A 21,620-nucleotide genomic window follows, 5' to 3' on the forward strand; every position below is an offset into this window, starting at 1 on the left:
TGGGCCCTAAATCAAAAGCAGGTTAATAGTAGAAAGGCTTTAACAGCCTCTTTTGTGTTAAAGTGAAAGTTAATTTGTTGCCATGAGAGCAGCAAACGCAGGTGGCAGCAGGTCCTGATCAAATTATCGCACTGATTACATTGTGTCTCATAGTGATGGTATTGTATGCTCCCACTAACCTTGTTACACAACCATAATTACACTGGTGAAGGAGACAGAGAGACAGAGACAAAGGATGACAGTGAGAACCCTTGATAAGCTCAAGATACTCATGGATATTTAAGGTGTAGGTGATACTGTGAATTAATTTCATAAACAGAGACAGAGTTTGAATATTAAATCTCAGCCATTTCGACCCCGGCTGTGAATTTACTGAATTAGTGCAATTGGCTGCTTAAGAGTGTGACAAATTGACTTTTGGAATATTACTAACCAGAGGCACTCATGTAATCGTGACAAAGCACAGTGCAAACTAGAAAATAAACTTGTGTTGCCTAAACATAACCAAATAGTTAAACGGGTGAATGATCAGCGTAAGATTTTGTTGTGCCTGATGAAAATTATGTTGTATCTGCATTTTTGTGCAACTTTACTGGCTGTGGAGTTGCATTGTGTGTGTATGCACAATGACTGATGCTGCGTTCACGCGTCGCGAATTGATCAACGCTGATAGGCTATCGCGCCGGGGCGTAACGCGAATATTTCACAGAAGTTGAAAAATTTCAACTCGGGCGATTTGGCGTTTGACGCGGATTCGCGTCCATCGCGCCGCAAATTCGCGTCCATCGCGACGCGCCACCGCAGATTCGCGCCGCGACAGTCTCATCGCGTCTGTGCATAGACTTTGTATGTAATCTACTCGCGCGAATAATTCGCGATGCGTTTGGTGTGAACGCAGCATAATCAAGAAAAGAGGTGGACACAACCAGAAAACACACATACTGAACATACAGCAAGATGTAGCAACATGTGTAGCCTACACATACACACACACAAACAGACTTTTAAAACTGTAATCCATTGTATTTGCTGGGGGTTCCCAGTCCAACCACACATAAACAAATGCTGTATAAGAATACTGTATATGTACAGCACACAAACACAAACATGTAGAAAACCTCCTGAGACAAGCTCTAATACGACTGTGAAATATTGAGGGTAATTAGCTGCAGGCTCTCCTCTGCCTGATGATGAATAATTTGACAATTTATCCAGTGCAGTTGAGAAGCCAGAGCGCTCATGGGAGTTGCTGTTCCGCCCCACTGTTCCCCCAGGCCTAATTCCAGCCCAAATTACTTTGTTGTTGATGGAAATGTGTAGTAGTAGACATAGCCACAATTCGTAATTGATTGGAAAATATCCATCCAGGGGAAAACATGTGACATATGGGTATAACTAAACGCCTGACATGCTGTGGCAGCATACATGCGTTGCTTGTGAGTGTCGCAATACATTGTATAGATGCCCTGCAAACACTTCAGTATGTATGTGAGACGGTGGCGTATGTGAGACAGTGGCGGGCCGTGCATTTTATACCTGGGCCTTCACTGCTGTCCTGCAGCTGAAACACAGCTACGGTTATTATTTGTTTTGTGTAAAAATGAAGCCAACACCTATAGATCCACTAACTGCAAGCTAGCAGGCTCTGACACGTCAAAGAATACGCCCAACATGTCAAACTAAAGATCTGATTGGTTGAACACTATGACAATCAACAATATCGTCCCCATTCACTTAAACTGCAAAGGGATTCACTTGTGAGTCTGCAGGCCTCGGGCCTGTCTTCTTACCTAGAGACACAGAGGTGAAATCTGATTGGATAAAAGCTCTACTTAAAACAAGCTGCACTGGAAGCAGAGCAACTGAGGAACACAGTAGCTGTGCAATGAGAAAATAAGATAATGGGAAAAACTATTTTATAAATTATAATACATGTAGTGTATTTAAGAAAAATGATGAGATTATAAAATAGCTATAACTTTGTGATTCTGTTTAGGCCAGCAGAGAAGGCCTTGCAGGCCCTGACAGCCCGCCACTGATGTGAGAGCCATAGCTGTGTCTGTGTGTTCTCTGTACACTGACAGGCGGCCAGACTAGTACAGTTCCAGAGTGCATGTGACTAGGTCGCCATGACAACAGAACTCCATGGAGCATGCTGAGAGCAGAGTGACGTCACTGGTCTTTGCCTATTGTTTGTGTGGCCTGTTCAGACTTGATTTTAATGTAGAATTTGAATTAGGTTAGGGTCGGGTGTGTGTATGTGTGTTTGTGTCTGTTTGAGCGTGTTGTGGGGACTGTTTACACTTGCCTTTGTTGCACGTCCCCATAACATAAATCATTACATCATATGGTGGAGACTTGTTTTGGGATTAGGTTTAGATTTAGGTTTTGGCTTAGGTTAAGGTTATGGTAAGGGTTAGGACGAGGCAAGTAGCGGTTATGGTTAGGGTTTGGGTTTAGTCTCCAGAAAATGAATGTTTTTAATGTGATGTCCTCCAAAGTGATGAAAACATGGCTGTGTGTGTGTCGCTCGATACTCTCTTCTCTCTCCTACATAACAAAATGAGGGCATCGGTTCCTGTTATGCTCCACTCAGCCACATTCAGTTGCTACATTGTACTGCCAAACACACTCACATACAGTACATGCGCATGAACACACACAATGGTTTACGTGCACGCACACAGACGTCATATACACTCAAATAGGCTTACAGAGTAAACACACATAGTGATGGGCTCGAACAAGAGCAGGTGAATACGACCCATCCGCCTTTCCATACACACACACGTACTCACTCTCAGTTTTTTCTCCTGTTTAACCAGACAGATAGTATTGATGGGCGCTGAGGAGGAAACTATCTGAAGCAGATCTGTGGGGGAAACTTGAACAAACCACATTTCCCAAGCTGACATGGTCATTTATCACTCCCCCTTACAGTGAGGGGTGCATCCTATGAGGCGATGTGTCGAGGTGTCTGATTTGAGATGTGAAAGTGTTCTTGTTAGTCCATGTGCTTCAATGCTATGTTGCTGTTTGCCTCCCTATAGACTGTTATTGTGTCATAAAGTACACGCTCACATCAGAGATATGTATTGATTGTAATCAATTTCAACAATAGAATTGAAGCAAAACAAGGCCAAGAAGAAAATGTGGCCTCTGTTGTTTCTACAAGCAGCTTCTATCCCCCTTTGTGTCATTTTGTTTCATTCTAGTCACATTAGTCATTAAGTATGTAAATGAGGGAAAGGTTATTTTGAAGTGTCATTGTTTTTGGCTCATGGGGAGACAAACTCCCACACTGCTCTTCGATTAAAGCACCACTCATCATATTGTATTCATATTAGACATTAGCTGCGAGGTTTCATCTCTCTGTAATGTAAAACAGGTCACTCTCTTGGGATTCATTAAAAGCAGTGCCCACATAGCAATCAAAATATTATGTTTTAAAAAGCCACTTTTGGAAAAAGTGTTCACAGTGACTTAGTTTGTCCTTTGACAGCTCTGAGAACAGCTGTCGGTTTATGACATTTTGATACATCAAATTCATATTTGGTAGTGTTTCTATTGGTCAAAAGTTACTAGGAATAGCAAAGTGTTCTGATTTTTTCAGCCTGAGGCCGAACAAGCATTATTAGTTCGCCATACCGGCACACAAATTAATTATTTAACCGCTCTCCGTCCTTAAGGGTGCAGTAATCAATATTTCATATAAACTTTGGATTAAATGACTGTGTAACATGAAAGTGGTTGCTCATAGTAACCATCTACAGAGAATTATCACCTAACTCTGCAGTTCCTCTCAGTTTTGCAGTTATTTTTCAGCCTCTTTCAGCTTAGTGTTTTGGTTTTCCGACCCGCAAACTCAGCTCTGTCTCTCGCTGTTTTTCATGAAAAAGTTCTGATAAACTGTTGCATACCTGCCCTGCACTGAATGGCAGACAACATTGTGAGCAACTTCCTGTTGAAAAGACAATAAGCATTTAGCAGCTAAATGATGTTTTCCTGATTGGTGGAGACCAGAACAGTCTGCTGGTAATCGATACAAACAGATTCTGCATATGAATGCAGCGTCCAAGTAGTATTGCCCTGCCACGTGTGGAAAGCAAAAGAGGCAGAACACGGCTAAAATACAATCTGGGAACCAACCGGCTAGCGTACAACGATACTTTAGTTTTTAATTGGTTTCAAATTAGCTTGTGAAAAATCACGGTCATACATGTCGTCTCTCAACTTCCAACAGCAGTCTCACATCTCAAGTTACTAATCGTTCTGCAAACCAATAATCGCTGGCTACACTGGAATCCCAGAAATATAGCCACTTGCCCCCAGAGTTTTATCTGTTGTCAGAATGACAGACAATGAGTTCCGAGATTGGGTGACGAGAGACATCGTGCAAACATCTGGTTCTGAGAAGTGAAGCCAATGTCTACGTGCCTTAAACTTGTATTCTCTCTAATGTCCAGCAAGGAGTGACTCCTCTGATTGTACAGAATTCTTTGAGGAAATTACCTCACTTGATTCATTACTTAGTTTATGGTCTCAATCTCTAGTTTCAAGTCTTCTTCAACACAGCATGATGTTCATTTAGTAAATTATGGTCCATTTAGAGTGAAATATACCACAAAGCAGGGGGGTATGCTTTAGGGCGGGGCTACCTTGTGATTGACAGGTCGTTACCACAGGGTTGTCTGGCCTGGGAGTCTGTGTTTTCGTTTTAGTCTGTCTACTTAACAGACTCCAGCTCAGCATAATGCAGACAAACAAACACAGACAAACAAAGACAAACACAGCACGATAAAAGAAGCATAGAATGAACAAAACCTTTGCAATGAAAGGTTCTCTCAGTTTGCTGCTTTCCACTTGTCAATCATCTCGTGAGCTGTCTGCCTCATAATGGCAACGAGGAAGACGGGGAAATGCCGCAGCGCTGATATTTTAATGAACTAAACTTTTCTCTCTTTTTTCCTGCCTTTCTCCATCGTGGTTCTTTCCACTGTCACGCTGTTTCTCCAAGATGTACTGTGATAGTTACAACCTGTATTTTGTTCTGCACTACATTTGTTTTTGACATATCACAAATATGTGTGAAACCAAAAGCCAACTTTGACTAATTTCAATTTAACTCCCTAAAGTAAAAACCTACTTATTTTAAGCCAAACCGTGATGTTTTACTATATACCTAACCAACAGCTTTTGATGCGTTGTTGTTTTGTTTCAATTTGGAACGTTGATCACATTTTTAAAACTGCGACTGTAAAATGCATTCCCCTCTAAACCTAATTGCAGTTTGGTTGTATGGTAACATTATTTTGTAGTAGACAGGGCTGCCAAATCAACTTAGCAAGTATGTCATTATAACAATTGTTTTTTACAATTATCTTGGTTATGCAAATTATACAGAAACCAAAATGTAAAAACCAAGAGTTGCGATTTAACAGGGAACTATTTTTGTAAACTGCAGTGACTTCCTTTTTCAACTGCTATATGTCTATATGTGAGCAAATGTCAGCTAATGAAGACCATGAGACGTAATCCTCAACTCTTGTTTTTCAGAAACAAAAAGAATGTATCTAGATTTGTTGTGACGATTTCCAATAAACGAACATTGGATAAAATGTATTTAACGCAAGCATGTACTTTTTACCTCTCATTTTCTTTGTTTATTACTTTGAGAGACTGATCTGCAGTATGAGTAACTCTCTCCGGTGTTTTCTCTCTGTCTCTTTTTTTTGCGCTGTACTCTCCGTCTGATGACTTTTACTTCATACTGTGGTGAACAATGTCAGAAGTAAGAAGAAAAAAGATTTCAACATTAAAAACTAAAACTAGAAAATGCATTTCCTGCTGAAAATGCGTTGGAATGCTGAAAGCTGAAATGAATCTCAAAAACATTGCTGAAAATATATATCCAATTTAAAAAAAATTGCAAAAAGCTGAATAATCCAAAAAGATTACAAATATGAAGTTATATCACCCCTCTCCTGAAAGAGCTAAATATTTTGAAATTCGAACGGTTTCTGTAGCTTACAAGAATTCCAGCAGTAGTGATATTTGTTGTAGTAGTAGTAGAAGTATTATTCGCAGTATAAGTATGAGTAGCATTTGAATAAGTACTAGTTGTAGCAGTAGTGATATTTGTAGTAGCAGTAGTAGTAGAAGTATTTGTAATTAGAAGAAGTAGTAGAAGTAGTAGTATCAGCAGTCATACTAATAGCTGCAGTAGTATTAGTACTGGTTATTAGTACTGGTAGTAGCAGGAATAGCAGTATTAGCAGTTGTGGTATCAGTAATAATAGTAGTGGTAGTGGTAGTAATAGCAGTAGTGGTAGTAATAATATTTATGGGAGCAGTAATAGCAGTATCAGTAGTAGTAATAGTAGCAACAGCAAAAGTTGTAGTAGTAGTGGTAATACTAGAAATATTAGCAGTAGTAGTAGTTGTCGCAGTATTAGTAAGAGCATTCATTATTTCAACAAAAAAGCCTAATTTTGAGCTAAACGTTTAAATACAGTTAATCCATGAGGCTTTTATTTTGAAAGGGTGGGACTGGGTGGGGGAGAGGAGACATAATCATAATGTTTGACACACATAAACAGAGGTTATTAAATGACAGGCTTCATCACAAGCAGTTCAGTTAGAATTCACTCTCTGGGGCTTTTATTTTGAAATGGGGTGTGGGGGAGAAGGGGAGAGGAGACAGAATCATAATGTTAGATAAACACAAACCGGTTTCTACGACAAGGACAATATTAGCTACTTCTACATCCAGAAATTATGCATGAAGAGTGAAGATTGTGGACACAGTGGCAAAACACAAATGTTTTTTTCACAAGAATCTCAAGCTGCTCTTCACTCTAGCGGTGACATCACGCACTCTAAGCTGCGCAATACACACCCATTATAAAGTCAGAAAAGGGCTGAAAAATCATAAAAGTTAAATTGCTGCAGTTCAAAAAGTTTAAAAGATATCAAAAATGATCAACATTTGAAAGTTGAAATGGTGTCTGTAGCTGAAAGTATGAGGAAGTTGAAGGATTTGAAAGTTGAAGAAGTTTAAGAGGATTTGTAAATATTCTCCATAGAGATCCTATTCAAAGAAAAGTTGCTAAAAGCTTAATAATTCAAAAAGTTTAAAGGGTAGAAATAGAAAAAGTCATAACAGACATGAGCTGAAGGAGCTGAACATTTTGATAGTTGAACGGTTTCTGTAGCTTAAAAAATGAAGAAGAAGCGTTGCGACGAAACGGGGGACGGAAGAAATAGTGAAACTAGAAAAAGCATTTCCTGCTGAAAATGCGTTGGAATGCTGAAACCTGAAATTAATTGTGAAAAAATTGCTGAAAATTAAGAAATGGGAGACTATCTGTCTGAAAAATGTTGAAGCCCGAAAGCATTTAAACTACACTGCTGAAAAACCTTCTAGTTGAAATGTCTAACTATGGTGTCTGTAGCTGAAAGTATGAGGAAGAAGAAGGCTTTGAAAGTTGAAGAAGTATAACAGGATTTGAAGATTTTCTCTATAGAGATCCCATTCAAAAGAAAATTGCAAAAAGCTTAATTCAAAAAGTTTAAAGATTACAAAAATGAAAAGTCAAAGCACCCCTCTCCTGAAAGAGTTGAACATTTTGATATTTGAACAATTTCTGTAGCTTAAACAAATTTCAGAAGTAGTGACATTTGTAGTAATAGGAGTAGAAGTTGTAGTTGAAGTAGAAGTATTATTAGGAGTAGAAGTATTAGTAGCATTAGAATAAGTAGTAGTAGCAGAAGTGATATTTGTAAGCGTAGTAGTAGAAGTCGTAGTTGTAGTAGAAGTATCATTAGTAGTAGAAGTATTGGTATTTAGAAGAAGTATTAGTATTTAGAAGAAGTAGCAGCCTAGTATCAGTAGTAGTAGTAATAGCTGTTAGTAATAGCTGTAGTAGTGGTCGTAGTATTTAATATAACAGTAGTAGTAGTAGTAAAAGTAACGGCAGTATTTGAAGTCGTGGAAGTCGTGGAAGTAATAATATTGATGGTAGCAGTAATAGCACTAGTAATAGTAGCAACAGCAAAAGTTGTAGTAGAAGTAGTAGCAGCAGTAGTAGTAGTAATACTCGAAATATTAGCAGCAGTAGTAGTTGTCGCAGTATGAGTAAGAGCATTCATTATTTCAACAAAAAAGCCTAATTTTGAGTTTAATGTTTACATACAGTTAATCCATGGGGCTTTTATTTGGAAAGAGTGGGGCTGGGTGGGGAAGGGAGGGGAGAGGAGACATAATCATGTTGTCTGACACACATAAACAGAGGTTATTAAATGACAGGCTTCATCACAAGCAGTTCAGTTAGAATTCACTCTCTGGGGCTTTTATTTTGAAATGGGGTGTGGGGGTGGGGGAGAAGGGAAGAGGAGACAGAATTATAATGTTCGATAAACACAAACCGGTTATTAAATGACAGGCTCATCACAAGCATTTCAGTTAGGATTCATTCTGTGGGGCTTTTATTTAAAAATGGCGTGTGTGTGTGTGTGGGGGGGGGGGGGGTGGAGGAGGGTGGAAAGATCCCTAAGACCTGAAAGACTGTATGAGAGAGAGACACACACAGAGAGAGAGAGAGAGAAGAAAGAATGAGTGAGAGAGAGAGTGAGAAGAAAGAAAGAGAGAGAGAGAGAAGAAAGAAAGAGAGAGAGCGAGAAGAAAGAATGAGTGAGAGAGAGAGAGAAGAAAGAGAGAGAGAGCGATAAGAAAGAATGAGAGAGAGAGCGAGAAGAAAGAATGAGTGAGTGAGTGAGTAAGTGAGAGAGAAAGAGAGAGAGAGAGAGAAGAAAGAGAGCGAGAAGAAAGAATGAGTGAGAGAGAGCGAGAAGAAAGAGTGAGTGAGTGAGTGAGAGAGACAGAGAGAGAGAGCGAGAGAGAGAATAAAGAATGAGTGAGTGAGAGAGAGAGAGAAGAAAGAATGAGTGAGCAAGAGAAAGAAAGAAAAAAAGAGAGAGAGAGCGAGAAGAAAGAATGAGTGAGAGAGAAAGAAAGAAAGAGAGAGAGAGAGAGAGTGAGAAGAAAGAATGAGTGAGAGAGGAAAGAATTCGTGAGAGAGCGAGAGAGAAGAAAGAATTAATGAGAGAGCGAGAGAGAGAAGAAAGAATTAGTGAGAGAGAGAGAGAGAGAGAGAGAGAGAGAGAAAGAGAGAGAAGAAAGAATTAGTGAGAGAGAGATTTTTTGATTTTTTAAAAAACCTTTATTTTACGTTTTTTTTTTGGTCTTTCCTCAAGTACCATGAACAAACAAAACATCGTTGCCGTGGCAATGGATTTGAAGCAACTCTTCACAAAAAAAACAAAACAAAAACCAATCAAAATAGTGTCTTTTCACAATATGTACAAGAATCGTTGAGTTCATTTCGCTCTGTACTTAATCCTAGATCTGAAAAACTGATCTGTAGAGTCAGGAGTTCAGGATGCTCCTGTTCCGCCGGTTGAGTCCTCAGAGGGTCACAGCATGCTGCTGAGACCTGGGTCGTGCCATCCTGGATGCCCGTCCTGGCTCCGTCCCCCAGCGGTCCGCGAAACAGCCGGTGTGGGGACGCGGGCCCCGGTCTCCTTACTTTGCTCCATCTTTGTCCATCTCCTTCCGTATTGTCTGAACTATCTTCTTCAGTCTGAAGCCCTCCTGCTTCGTGAGACCTCCTCTGTCCTTGCTCCTCATGTGCGATCTGGCCGAGCTGGAGAGCTTCTCCGTATCAGAGAGGTAGTCCTCCACTCTGGCTCCTTTCACGTTCTTGCTCTTCTTCAGATACTCCTGTATCTCCGCCACGCTGTATCCTTCAGAGTCCTTACGGCTGCCGGCCTCGTGTTTAGAGGGCTCACTCTCAGCAGCAGCGTCTTTCTCCAGACTGGATTCAGCGTCTTTCGCCAGACTGGATTCAGCATCGTTCCCCAGACTGGATTCAGAGTCCGTCTCCAGACTGGGCTCACTCTCAGCAGCACCTACACTCGCTGTCATCGCCACTTTCTTGGCCTGTGAATTTCCACGATTTTCCCCCTTCTTTCTCTTCAGCCGAGGAACCTTGAGCTGCTCCTCGTCTTCCTCCATATCTACCTCACTACCTTCCTCCACCTGTCCTCCAGTACTCTTCCTCACTCCCTGCAGCCCACTTGGCCCCTCCACCCTCACCTCTTGGGCCACCCCCGTCCCCTCCACCCTCACCTCTTGGGCCACACTTATCGCCTCCCCCCTCACCTCCTGGGCCACACTTGTCTCCTCCACCCTCACCTCCTGGGCCGCCCCCGTCTCCTCCCCCCTCGCCACCTGGGCCACACTTGTCTCCTCCACCCTCACCTCCTGGGCCGCACCCGTCTCCTCCCCCCTCGCCTCCTGGGCCACACTTGGCTCCTCCATCCTCGCCTCATGAGCTCCACTTGTTCCCTCACGTCCATCCTGCTTCTCCCCTCTGCCCTCCTCCTCAGTGCCTTTCTGGTTCTGGTCCTCATGAGACCCGTTTTCCCCGGGACACTCTCTGCTCATATGCCCTTCTTTCCCACAGCTGTAGCATTTAAACTCATCAGTCTTCGCAAAAATGACATAGTCAAAGTCCTCTACAGTGATTTTGAACACGAGGTTCACCTCCCTGCTCCTGTTGCTGGGGATCATGCGGACCTGTCTCCTGTGAGACACTACGTGTTGTAACAGCGGGGACTTAAACCCAGAGGACATTCTCCTAACCGGAGACACCACCTTCCCGTGTTTGGCCAGCTCTCTGATGATGTCCTCGTTCCTAATGAACGGAGGAACGTTCGATACGGTGACTGTTACCGCCGGTGAGCTGAGAGCGTACGCGGGTAGGAAAAGCTCGCCCACCTCGACCCCGGTCTCCGCCACCACTTCCGCAGCTTCTATGCAATCCAAAAATACGACCACAGCGCTGTTCATCCGTGCTGCGGACTTCACGCTGCTGTGGCCGATAAGATCACCTACTGCCAAACTGATCTGCTCCACCGAACACCCGAACAGCGGCGGGATCCGCACCCCGTGCTTCCTGGTCAAGTCAATGAGGCTCATGGCGGCGCCTAGCCGCCGACAGCTCGCGCTGATCGGCTACAAACACCCCCAAACAAAGTCCCTAAAAGTGCACACACACCCCGTGAACCCTCCACACTACACTACACTATCATCCCCAACATTACCCAACGAAGAAAAATGTCGAAAAAACACGTTAAATCTCGCTCTCAAAAACTCCGCTCCTGCAGCTCCGCACACCTCCGTCCACTCCGAGAGAGAGAGAGAGAGAGAGAGAGAAGAAAGAATTAGTGAGAGAGAGAGAGAGAGAGAGAGAGAGCGAGAGAGAGAGAGAGAGAGAGAGAGAGAGAGAGAGAAATAATTAGTGAGAGAGAGAGTGAGAGAGAGAGAGGGGAAAGAATTAGTGGGAGAGAGAGAGAGAGAAGAAAGAATGAGTGAGTGAGAGCGAGAGAGAAAATGAGTGAGTGAGAGAGAGAGAGAGAGAGAAGAAAGAATTAGTGAGAGAGAGAGAGAGAGAGAGAGATTTTTTGAGATTTTACAAAAACACTTTATTTACATTTTTAAACTTTTACAATCAGTTCAACTTTTTCCCTGAACACGATACGTTATCATTTAAAACGGTCCAACAAATACGGTCCATCAAACATGAACGTGTCTTTAATTGTCTGCAGGCTGAGATCTGACTCTCACTCAGTGCCCACTTTTGTCCAGTTCCCTGTTCACTTTGTGAACTATCTTCTTGAGTCTGTACCCTTCCTGCTTCGTGAGCCCCCCTCTGTCCTTGCTCCTCATGTGAGATCTGGCAGAGCTGGAGAGCTGCTCCTTGTCAGAGAGGTAGTCCTCCACTCTGACTTTTCTCACGTTCTTACTCCTCCTCAGAAACTCCTTGATCTCCTCCACGCTGTAGCCTCCAGAGCCCCTAGAGCTGCCAGCACCGTGTGTAGAGGGCTCACTGTTTACAGCAGAGTTCTCCTCCTGACTGGACTCAGAGTCCTCCCAACCCGACTCAGGGTCCTCTTCCGGCCTGGACTCACACTCGGCTGCTCCTCCACTTTCTGTAGTTGCCACTTTCTTGGCCTGTGAGCTTCCTCTGTCTCCTCTCTGTTTCCTCTTCAGCTGAGGGGCCTTGAGCTGCTCCTCGTCTGCTTCCATGGCCACCTCCCCACCTGCCTCCACCTGTCCTCCAGTACTCTCCCTCACCTGCTGTACCCCACCCGCCACCTCCGCTCTCACCTCCTGTACCCCACCCGTCACCTCCGCTCTCACCTCCTGTACCCCACCCGCCTCCTGCACCCTCACCTCTTGTACCCCACCTGTCACCTCCGCTCTCACCTCTTGTACCCCACCCACCTCCTCCACTCTCGCCTCCTGGGTCCCCCCTGTCTCCTCCACTCCCCCCTCCTGAGCCCCACCCGCCTCCTCCACTCTCGCCTCCTGGGCCCCACCTGTCACCTCCACTCCCCCCTCCTGAGCCCCACCCGTCTCCTCCACCCTCACCTCCCGTGCTCCACTTGTTCCCTCTTGTCCACCCTGCTTGTCCCCGCTGTCCTCAGTACCTCCCTGGTTCTGGTCTTTGTTTGAGCCGTGTTCCCCAGGACAAGCTCTGCTCATATGTCCTTCTCTCCCACAGCTGTAACATTTAAAATCGTTCGTCTTTGCAAAGATGACGTAGTCAAAGTCGTCCACAGTGATCTTGAAGCTGAGGTTGACCACTCTGCTCCTGTTGCTGGGGATCATGAAGACATGTCTCCTGTGAGACAACACGTGCTGCAACAGCGGAGACTGAAAACCAGAGGTCAACCGTATAACCGGAGTCACCACCTTCCCATGTTTGGACAGCTCTTTGGCGATGGCAGCGCCCGTTATGAATGGCGGCACGTTGGACACAGTGACTTTCACCTCCGGTGTGGCGAGAGCATACGTGGGCAGGAAGCGCTCACCCACGGAGATCCCGCTCGTCAACACCACTTCCGCAAGTTCTATGCTGTCCAAAAAGATGACCACAGCGCTGTTCATCCGTGCTGCGGACTTCACGTGGCTGTGGCCGACAAGCTCACCCACTGCCAAGCTTATCTCCTCTACCGAACACCCGAACAGCGGCGGGACCTTCACGCCGTGTTCCCTGGTTAGCTCCGTCAGGCGCATGCTAGCGTTTAGCACGCCGACAGCACCTGCTGCCCGGCTGCACTCCGCTCACAAAAAAACCCAAAAACCTGATAAAAGTACGCAAAAAAAACCCCGTGAACCTTGCACACCCCACTACACTATCATACCCAACATTACTCAACGAAAAAGAGTGTCGAAAAACACGTTAATTATCGCTCTCAAAACTCCGCTCCTGCAGCTCCGCACACCTCCTTCCACTCAGAGAGACAGAGAGAGAGAGAGAGAGAGAGAGAGAGGTTTAATATAACTTTATTTGTTTGTGTTAAGTTCCATTTACAGAGTTCTGTAAAAACTGTTCAACAAATACGGTCCATCAAACATAAACGTGTCTTTAATTGTCTGTAGGCTGAGATCTGACTCTCACTTAGCGCCCTCTTTGTCCAGTTCTTTGTTCACTTTGTGAACTATTTTCTTGAGTCTGTATCCTTCCTGCTTCGTGAGACCTCCTCTGTCCTTGCTCCTCATGTGAGATCTGGCAGAGCTGGAGAGCTGCTCCTTGTCAGAGAGGTAGTCCTCCACTCTGACTTTTCTCACGTTCTTACTCCTCCTCAGAAACTCCTGTATCTCCTCCACGCTGTAGCCTCCAGAGCCCCTAGAGCTGCCAGCACCGTGTGTAGAGGGCTCACTGGTTACAGCAGAGTTCTCCTCCTGACTGGGCTCAGAGTCCTCCCAACCGGACTCAGGGTCCTCTTCCGGCCTGGACTCACACTCGGCTGCTCCTCCACTGGCTATAGTTGCCACTTTCTTGGCCTGTGAGCTTCCTCTGTCTCTTCTCTGTTTCCTCTTCAGCTGAGGGGCCTTGAGCTGCTCCTCGTCTGCTTCCATGGCCACCTCCCTACCTGCCTCCACCTGTCCTCCAGTACTCTCCCTCACCTGCTGTACCCCACCTGTCACCTCCACTCTCACCTCCTGAGCCCCACCCTTCACCTCCACTCTCCCCTCCTGAGCCCCACCCGTCTCCTCCCCCCTCACCTCCTGAGCCCCACCCGTCACCTCCACCCTCCCCTCCTGAACCCCACCCGTCATCTCCCCCCTCACCTCCTGAGCCCCACCCGTCTTCTCCACCCTCACCTCCTGAGCCCCACCCGTCACCTCCACCCTCCCCTCCTGAGCCCCACCCGTCACCTCCCCCCTCACCTCCTGAGCCCCACCTGTCACCTCCACTCTCACCTCCTGAGCCCCACCCGTCACCTCCACCCTCCCCTCCTGAGCCCCACCCGTCACCTCCCCCCTCACCTCCTGAGCCCCACCTGTCACCTCCACTCTCACCTCCTGAGCCCCACCTGTCACCTCCACTCTCACCTCCTGAGCCCCACCCGTCACCTCCACCCTCCCCTCCTGAGCCCCACCCGTCACCTCCCCCCTCACCTCCTGAGCCCCACCTGCCTCCGCCACTCTCACTACCTGCGCCCCACCCGTCTCCTCCACCCTCGCCGCCTGTGCTCCACTTGTTCCCTCTTGTCCGTCCTGCTTGTCCCCTCTGTCCTCAGTACCTCTCCGGTTCTGGTCGTTGTTTGAGCCTTGTTCCCCAGGACAAACTCTGCTCATATGTCCGACTCTCCCACAGCTGTAACATTTAAAATCGTTCGTCTTTGCAAAGATGACGTAGTCAAAGTCGTCCACTGTGATCTTGAAGCTGAGGTTGACCACTCTGCTCCTGTCGCTGGGCATCATGAAGACATGTCTCCTGTGAGACACCACGTGCTGCAACAGCGGAGACTGAAATCCAGAGGACACCCTCCTAACCGTAGACACCACCTTCCCATGTTTGGACAGCTCTTTGACGATGGCCTCGCTCTTTATGAATGGCGGCACGTTGGACACAGTGACTTGCACCTCAGGTGAGGCGAGAGCATACGTGGGCAGGAAGTGCTCCCCGATGGAGATCCCGTTTATCAACACCACTTCCGCAAGTTCGATACTGTCCAGAAAAATGACCACAGCGCTGTTCATCCGCGCTGCGGACTTCACGTGGCTGTGCCCGACAATCTCACCCACTGCCAGACTGAGCTCCTCCACGGAATACCCGAACAGCGGCGGGATCTTCACGCCGTGTTCCCTGGTTAGCTCCGTCAGGCGCATGCTAGCGGTTAGCACGCCGACAGCACCTGCTGCCCGGCTGCACTCCGCTCAAAAAAAGACCCAAAAAACTGATAAAAATACGCAAAAAAAAAAACCCCGTGAACCCTGCACACCCCACTACACCATCATACCCAACATTACCCAACGAAGAAAAATGTCGAAAAACACGTTAATTATCGCTCTCAAAACTCCGCTCCTGCAGCTCCGCACACGTCCTGCCACTCAGAGAGAGAGAGAGAGAGAGAGAGAGAGAGAGAAGAATGAGTGAGTGAGAGAGAGAGAATAAAGAATTAGTGAGAGAGAGAGAGAGAGAGAGAGAGAGAGAGAGAGAAGAAATAATTAGTGAGAGAGAGAGAAGAAATAATTAGTGAGAGAGAGAGAAGAAAGAATTAGTGAGAGAGAGAGAGAAGAAAGAATTAGTGAGAGCGAGAGAGAGAGAAGAAAGAATGAGTGAGTGAGAGAGAAGAAAGAATGAGTGAGTGAGTGAGTGAGAGAGAGAGAGAAGAATGAGTGAGTGAGAGAGAGAGATAAGAAAGAATTAGTGAGAGAGAGAGAGAGAGAGAGAGAGAGAGAGAAGAATTTGTGAGAGAGAGAGAGAGCGAGAGAGAGAGAGAAGAAAGAATTAGTGAGAGAGAGAGAGAGAGAGAGAGAGAGAGAGAGAGAGAGAGAGAGAGAGAGAGAAGAAAGAATTTGTGAGAGAGAGAGAGAGAGAGAGAGAAGAAAGAATTTGTGAGAGAGAGAGAGAGAGAGAGAAAGAGAGAGAGAGAGAGAGAAGAAAGAATTTGTGAGAGAGAGAGAGAAGAAAGAATTTGTGAGAGAGATAGAGAGACAAGAAAGAATTTGTGAGAGAGAGAGAGAAGAAAGAATGAGTGAGAGAGAGAGAAGAAAGAATGAGTGAGAGAGAGAGAAGAAAGAATGAGTGAGAGAGAGAGAGAGGAAAGAATGAGTGAGAGAGAGAGAAGAAAGAATGAGTGAGAGAGAGAGAAGGGAAAGAATGAGTGAGAGAGAGAAGAAATAATGAGTGAGAGAGAGAGAGAAGAAAGAATGAGTGAGTGTGAGAGAGAGAGAGAGAGAGAGAGAGAGAGAGAGAGAGAGAAGAAAGAATGAGTGAGTTAGTGAGTGAGAGAGAGAGAGACCTCTAAAGATTCCTAAGACCTGAATGACTGTATGAGAGACACACAGAGAGAGAGAGGGAGAGGAGTGTATGTGCGCGTGTGTCTGTGAGTCTGTGTTTATCAACATCACTAATTGGCTCAATCGCAAACACCTGTGTGCCTGAAGCCATTTGAAAATACTCTCCATAGAGATCCTATTGAAAAAATAAAAAGCTTAATAATTCAAAAAGTTTAAAGGTTAGAAATATAAAAAGTCATAGCAGACCTCTGGTGAAAGAGCTGAACATTTTAATAGTTGAACAGTTTCTGTACCTTAAGAAATGAAGGAGGAGAAGCGGTGCGACGGAAGAAATAGAAGTTGAATGAAGAAACAGGATAACAATAGTTGGAATGCTTAACAGCATTCCAACAATTACTAAAAATAAATTTAATATGAATAGATCATTTGAAATGTTTTTATTATCTATGTATTTTTGGTGAAACCTAAAACAGTGAGCCATAAATAGCTCCTTTTAATGAGGGAAGGCTGCAAATTGCATCTTTAATTTCAGGCAGCAGTGCAAAAAGTGAATTTGTCTGGATTAGAATTAAGAGTGTCAGGAGGTTAGCCTTCTATTTGCTCGCTTTCATTAGGTCACTGACTTTCTCTCTGCACACTCCGGCCTCTGTTTACGCTAAATAGACACCAGCGTTTAATTGATAGGTAGGTTAAACAGTGCTTTAACCAATTACCATCACAGTCATATTCACTATCTTAAATAAACAGCAACCATGTATTTATAACCTAAGCACTAAATCCGAAGGGTGGTTGAATTTGAAAGTGCTGTCTGTCGTCCTGCTAATCTGCCAGACAATCACACGTCAAGCCAGTAAGCCGCCCAGACAGTTAAACAGTCAGTCAGTCAGCTGGAAGCACTGCGATCATGTCAGTTCGACCTACCGTTGAGTGAGCAGGACATTTCTTCAACTCTCAGCTGCCCCAGTCAACCAGCATAAAGAGGAGGTCGATCAGCAACAGGCGGCAAGTCAGTCATCTTACAAAATGGGGAACACCGTTCACACAAGAACATGAATCAATGTTGTACACAAAGGTTTTGACTGCGCAGAAGATTACTAGGATGGAGGTGACAGTGATTATTGTTGTGCTATTCAGAGGATGAGCCTGTCAAACAAAAGATTTTCATTTTGGAAGAAAATAGGGCTGTTTTGACAAATGGCTCACAAAGTGGTGTTTTGTTGAGAAGTGTTCCAACTTGAAAAGACAAAAAAAGAACAGACCCTGGATCAAAATGAATATAGGACAGACAACGTGGCGTACTTTTTCAAGTCGGTGAAAATGAATTCAGTAAGACAGCAATACTTTTTGAAACGTTTTTGACAAGAAGATGTATTACAATAATGTTATTTGACAGATGTAAAGTGAATACAGTTGCTTACCGGCGTAATTGGGGACATCACCTTCACCCACTACTAGGGGTGTAACGGTACTCGTATTCGTATTGAACCGTTCGGTACGAGGCTCACGGTTCGGTACGCATGACGAACCGAATACGTTTGAAAAAAAAACAATACAAGATGTAAGCAAGATGTAAGTAACAATACTACATAACATTAAGGAGCAGTTTTAGTTTTTTATCCTTATGTGTTGCTAAGAAGACACCCCAGAAGATGGGTCACTCAGGTATAGTTCCATCATTGTTCAAAGTCAAAGAATAACTTCATGATGTTAGTTGTAATGAATAAATATATTTTAAAATGAAGTACATTTCTCTGGCATTTATAGTTTTCTACTGTACCGAAACGTACCGAACCGTGGCTCCACTGTATCGTACCCAACCCAACCTTGAATTTTGTGAACCGTTACACCCCTACCCACTACGTGTCTTAATATGGGCTGTGCATGTAACGTGTGCTAGAATAATGTGTGTATGCATACGGTGAGTTTCTGTGTGGTTTGATGGATTCTGGAGTAATTTTGTCGTGGAGTCATTTTGTCGCGCTGTAGATGTGACACTGCCTTGTTGCTCCGGTGGTCCCTGTCGGGTATATGAGGTTGCCCTGATGTCAACACTTTCTTTGTTTTTTCCTAAACCCCTAGCTGTTGTCAGGAATTAATTAATCTATTCATTATCTATTCATGCTGGTGGAATTGATTCTTTCCATTGTTGCTTGCGTTGGTATATTATAGTCGGTTAAAAAGCATTCACTGACAGTCATTTCTGGTGAAGTCTGCTGTGGGCAGAAAGATCATGATAGCAGTAGTGGTTAATATCATATTGATTATAATTCTGGACCATTTATGACCTGTTCTTCTTGGACATATTAGCCCAGCCCATTTTCCTATTAAGACAGGCACCTTCATCTATATCCATGATGCATTCACAAACATTAGGAGATAAACAAGGTTCAGTTTTCACAGCAAGTCCATCACTGATCTCCTGTTTCTTGTTCCTCCCCACCTTTCTCCCTATCTTTCCTCTCTCTCTCTCTCTCTGCTCTATTGTTCTATCAATCAGTTCACTTTCTCCAGGTCCTAAGGATGTTGATGTTTAACGGCCGCGTGATGTTTAATGGCTGCCCCATCTTGAGCTAGCTGGAGTCCTCGCAATCGTAGATCTTTCATCAACGGAAACGCTTTTGTCATGGAAACCCCCTACCTCCAGACTGCATTCCTCGACCCCCCTTGTACACGGTGTAATTGCTGAGGGAGGGGAGGTAATGCTGAGACAAGCTTGTCTGTGACGATCCCCAAAAATATCAACCCCAAACCATGTAGTGTACCTCTGTCCAAGGAGGGGGGGGAGGGTCTACATTTGAGTCTGGTTTCTTTTTTTATTTATTCATGTTCATGTTATCTCTGGAATAGATTTGCGTTCTCTTGTTCAAAGAGTGCATGTGGGTGTGGACATAGAGTGCGAGGAGAAAGCGACAGAGAGAGGACGAAAGAGGGAGAAAGGAAAGAAAAGAGATGGTCCTCCACACCACCCCTTACTCCGGGGCCTGTCTGCACTTCCTGGATGGCTTGTCGTGGAGCCTGGTGTTCCCTTGCTATTGGCTCCTGGACCAGCTGCTGGCCTCCTGCGTGGCCACATCGCTGGAGAAGCGTCGACGCTCCCAAGACCCCTGCTCCTTCCTCACCCTGTGCTTGCTGATTTCCGTGCCACTGTACCTGCTCCTCCTCCTCGCCTCCCTGCCCTTCGCCCTGCTGGGCTTTGTCATCTGGGCTCCCCTGCAGGCCGTCCGCCAGCCATACTTGTACACCTACCGCAGGTTAGTGTGGCCCTTAGTGGCACGTTTTTTTTTTATCTGCTCCTTTCACGTCCTCTGAAGGTCCTCAGAAGGTACCCTAAAAGTCCTCAGCAGGTCCTCTGAAAGTCCCCAGAAGGTCCCCTGAAAGTCTTGCTTTAGTTGCTGCACGCTCATATTGTAGGAAATAAACGAAGTGCATTGACAGTCAAAGTTTTTGCTGGTAAGTTCTGTAGGTTGACTTAGTCAATGGCAATTCCAGGCAATTCCAGGCTTGAATGGGCATGAAACTCTCAACTGTATCTTTAGTATAAAACATAAGCAACTATATTAGAAGAAATCTGCTCCTTTGATTAAAAAGATAAAAGACACTTAAAGCTAAGTCAGTGCGTCATAAAGACACAAGGACAGATCATTAACTGTAAACTTTTTTGGTATAAAACATCCACTTACAAGTTCAAAATCCTGCTGTGTGCAGTTAGTGTCTCCACCACATTTTGCTACACAAGCATTGTTGTTGTGTAAAGGCTGGGCGATAATTCAATATAATAATTGATCGTCTTTCAATGGAATTATGTCATGATGAATTTATTTATAGAGATATGATACACAATTAAGTCTTCTGAATTGGTAATAATGAGGCATCAAGTACATACTGACTTAATTTACTGAAAAAATCTGATGTGAAATATCATATAGTCATTTTGAAGATTTGTTTTTACATCTTTACGTTACCCCTCAGTTCAATATGTTTGACACGTGTGTGTATGTATAGATTTTTAGTTTTTTTCATCAAATGGGTTTCTGAATCTATCTGAGGTATAAAAAAAAATAGGCCATTCACTTGCGAAATCATGCTTCATTTTATATCTACAGTGCCAGTTGTTGAGTTTGGAAATTTCATAGAGGCAGAAAATGGAGTAATTATCCACTGTAAAGAGTTTTCTCATTGGTCTGTCCTACAGCTGCCAGGCTAAATCAGTTCTCAGCGAGTGTTTGGTTATCCAAACACACAGGAAAGTGGCTACCCATCATAACCATGAAATTTGAAATGCTGTATTTAGCTCTGTTTGCTGTGGAGGAGCAGCACTCTCTCACAAAGTTAGATATTCCCTTTGTTATCTATGTTTGTTTCCAGTAATTATACTGCTGCCTCAAAATGAATGTGGTAATGGTTAAGTGAAATGGTTCCAGGTTTTTCCATAATATAGGATCAAAGAGCAGCGATCCTAATATAGTTAGTAGAAAAGGATAGATTGATAGATTTGGGAAGAAAAACATAATGAAATGAAAATAAAATTGTAGTTGTATGGAAAGCATACAACAGAAAAGATGTAAAGATAAGAAAGAAACAAAGTGGAAAAATAATGACTTCTATCAAGATAATTCCAGTAAGTTAATGCGGAAAATATCCCATGGTACAAGCTAGATATGCATAACGTTTCTCCAAATGAGGCTGCATTTGTTCCAAAGTTATCAAAATGTGTCTTCCCCTCAACATAACCATACAATGAGCCAGGTAGCGGTTTCTCCCTGCTTCCAGGCTTTATGCTAGGCTAGCTAATAAGATAACCGTATTTTCTAAACTCTAAACGTTTTTGATTATGTTTCATTATGGAGGGTTATTTATTGGGTTATTTGTGTGCTCCACAGCCTCTCTTTGATTTGATTTAGTGCTTCCGTTTCTTACCTTGTGCAGACCAGACAAACACCAGGCCGAGCAGGGCCAGGCCGGGCCAGGGGGGGTTGGCCTTGGGGAATGGAGGCCACAGGGCAGAAGCTTCTGTTTCTGCAGTGCCAACGTGTGCCTGCTGCCCGACTCTCTGGCCAGGTTCAACAACCTGTCAGACACGCACAGGAGAGCCAGGGAGGTGGGGAAGAGGATCCACAATGGTGCCAGTCGGCCTCAGATTAAAATCTACATCGACTCACCTACCAACACTTCCATCAGGTGAGGAGAGCTTGCTCCTGGGCTCCTTCTGCTTACATCATAGCAGCAGTAAAAACATTCA

General features: G+C 44.5%; 1 protein-coding gene across 1 annotated transcript in view; it reads left to right on the top strand.

Moving 5' to 3' along the window:
- The first annotated feature begins 19,180 nt into the window (after window positions 1-19,180).
- smpd3 (sphingomyelin phosphodiesterase 3) overlaps window positions 19,181-21,620 on the top strand; it is a 37,566-nt gene continuing 35,126 nt past the window's right edge. The window contains exons 1-2 of the mRNA XM_079280663.1: window positions 19,181-19,632; window positions 21,308-21,559. Of these exons, the coding sequence (XP_079136789.1) occupies window positions 19,331-19,632; window positions 21,308-21,559 (554 nt within the window). The 5' untranslated portion in view covers window positions 19,181-19,330. The remainder of the gene's footprint in view (window positions 19,633-21,307; window positions 21,560-21,620) is intronic.

Source organism: Melanostigma gelatinosum, assembly GCF_949748355.1.
Source record: "Melanostigma gelatinosum genome assembly, chromosome: 1".
NCBI lineage: Eukaryota > Metazoa > Chordata > Actinopteri > Perciformes > Zoarcidae > Melanostigma > Melanostigma gelatinosum.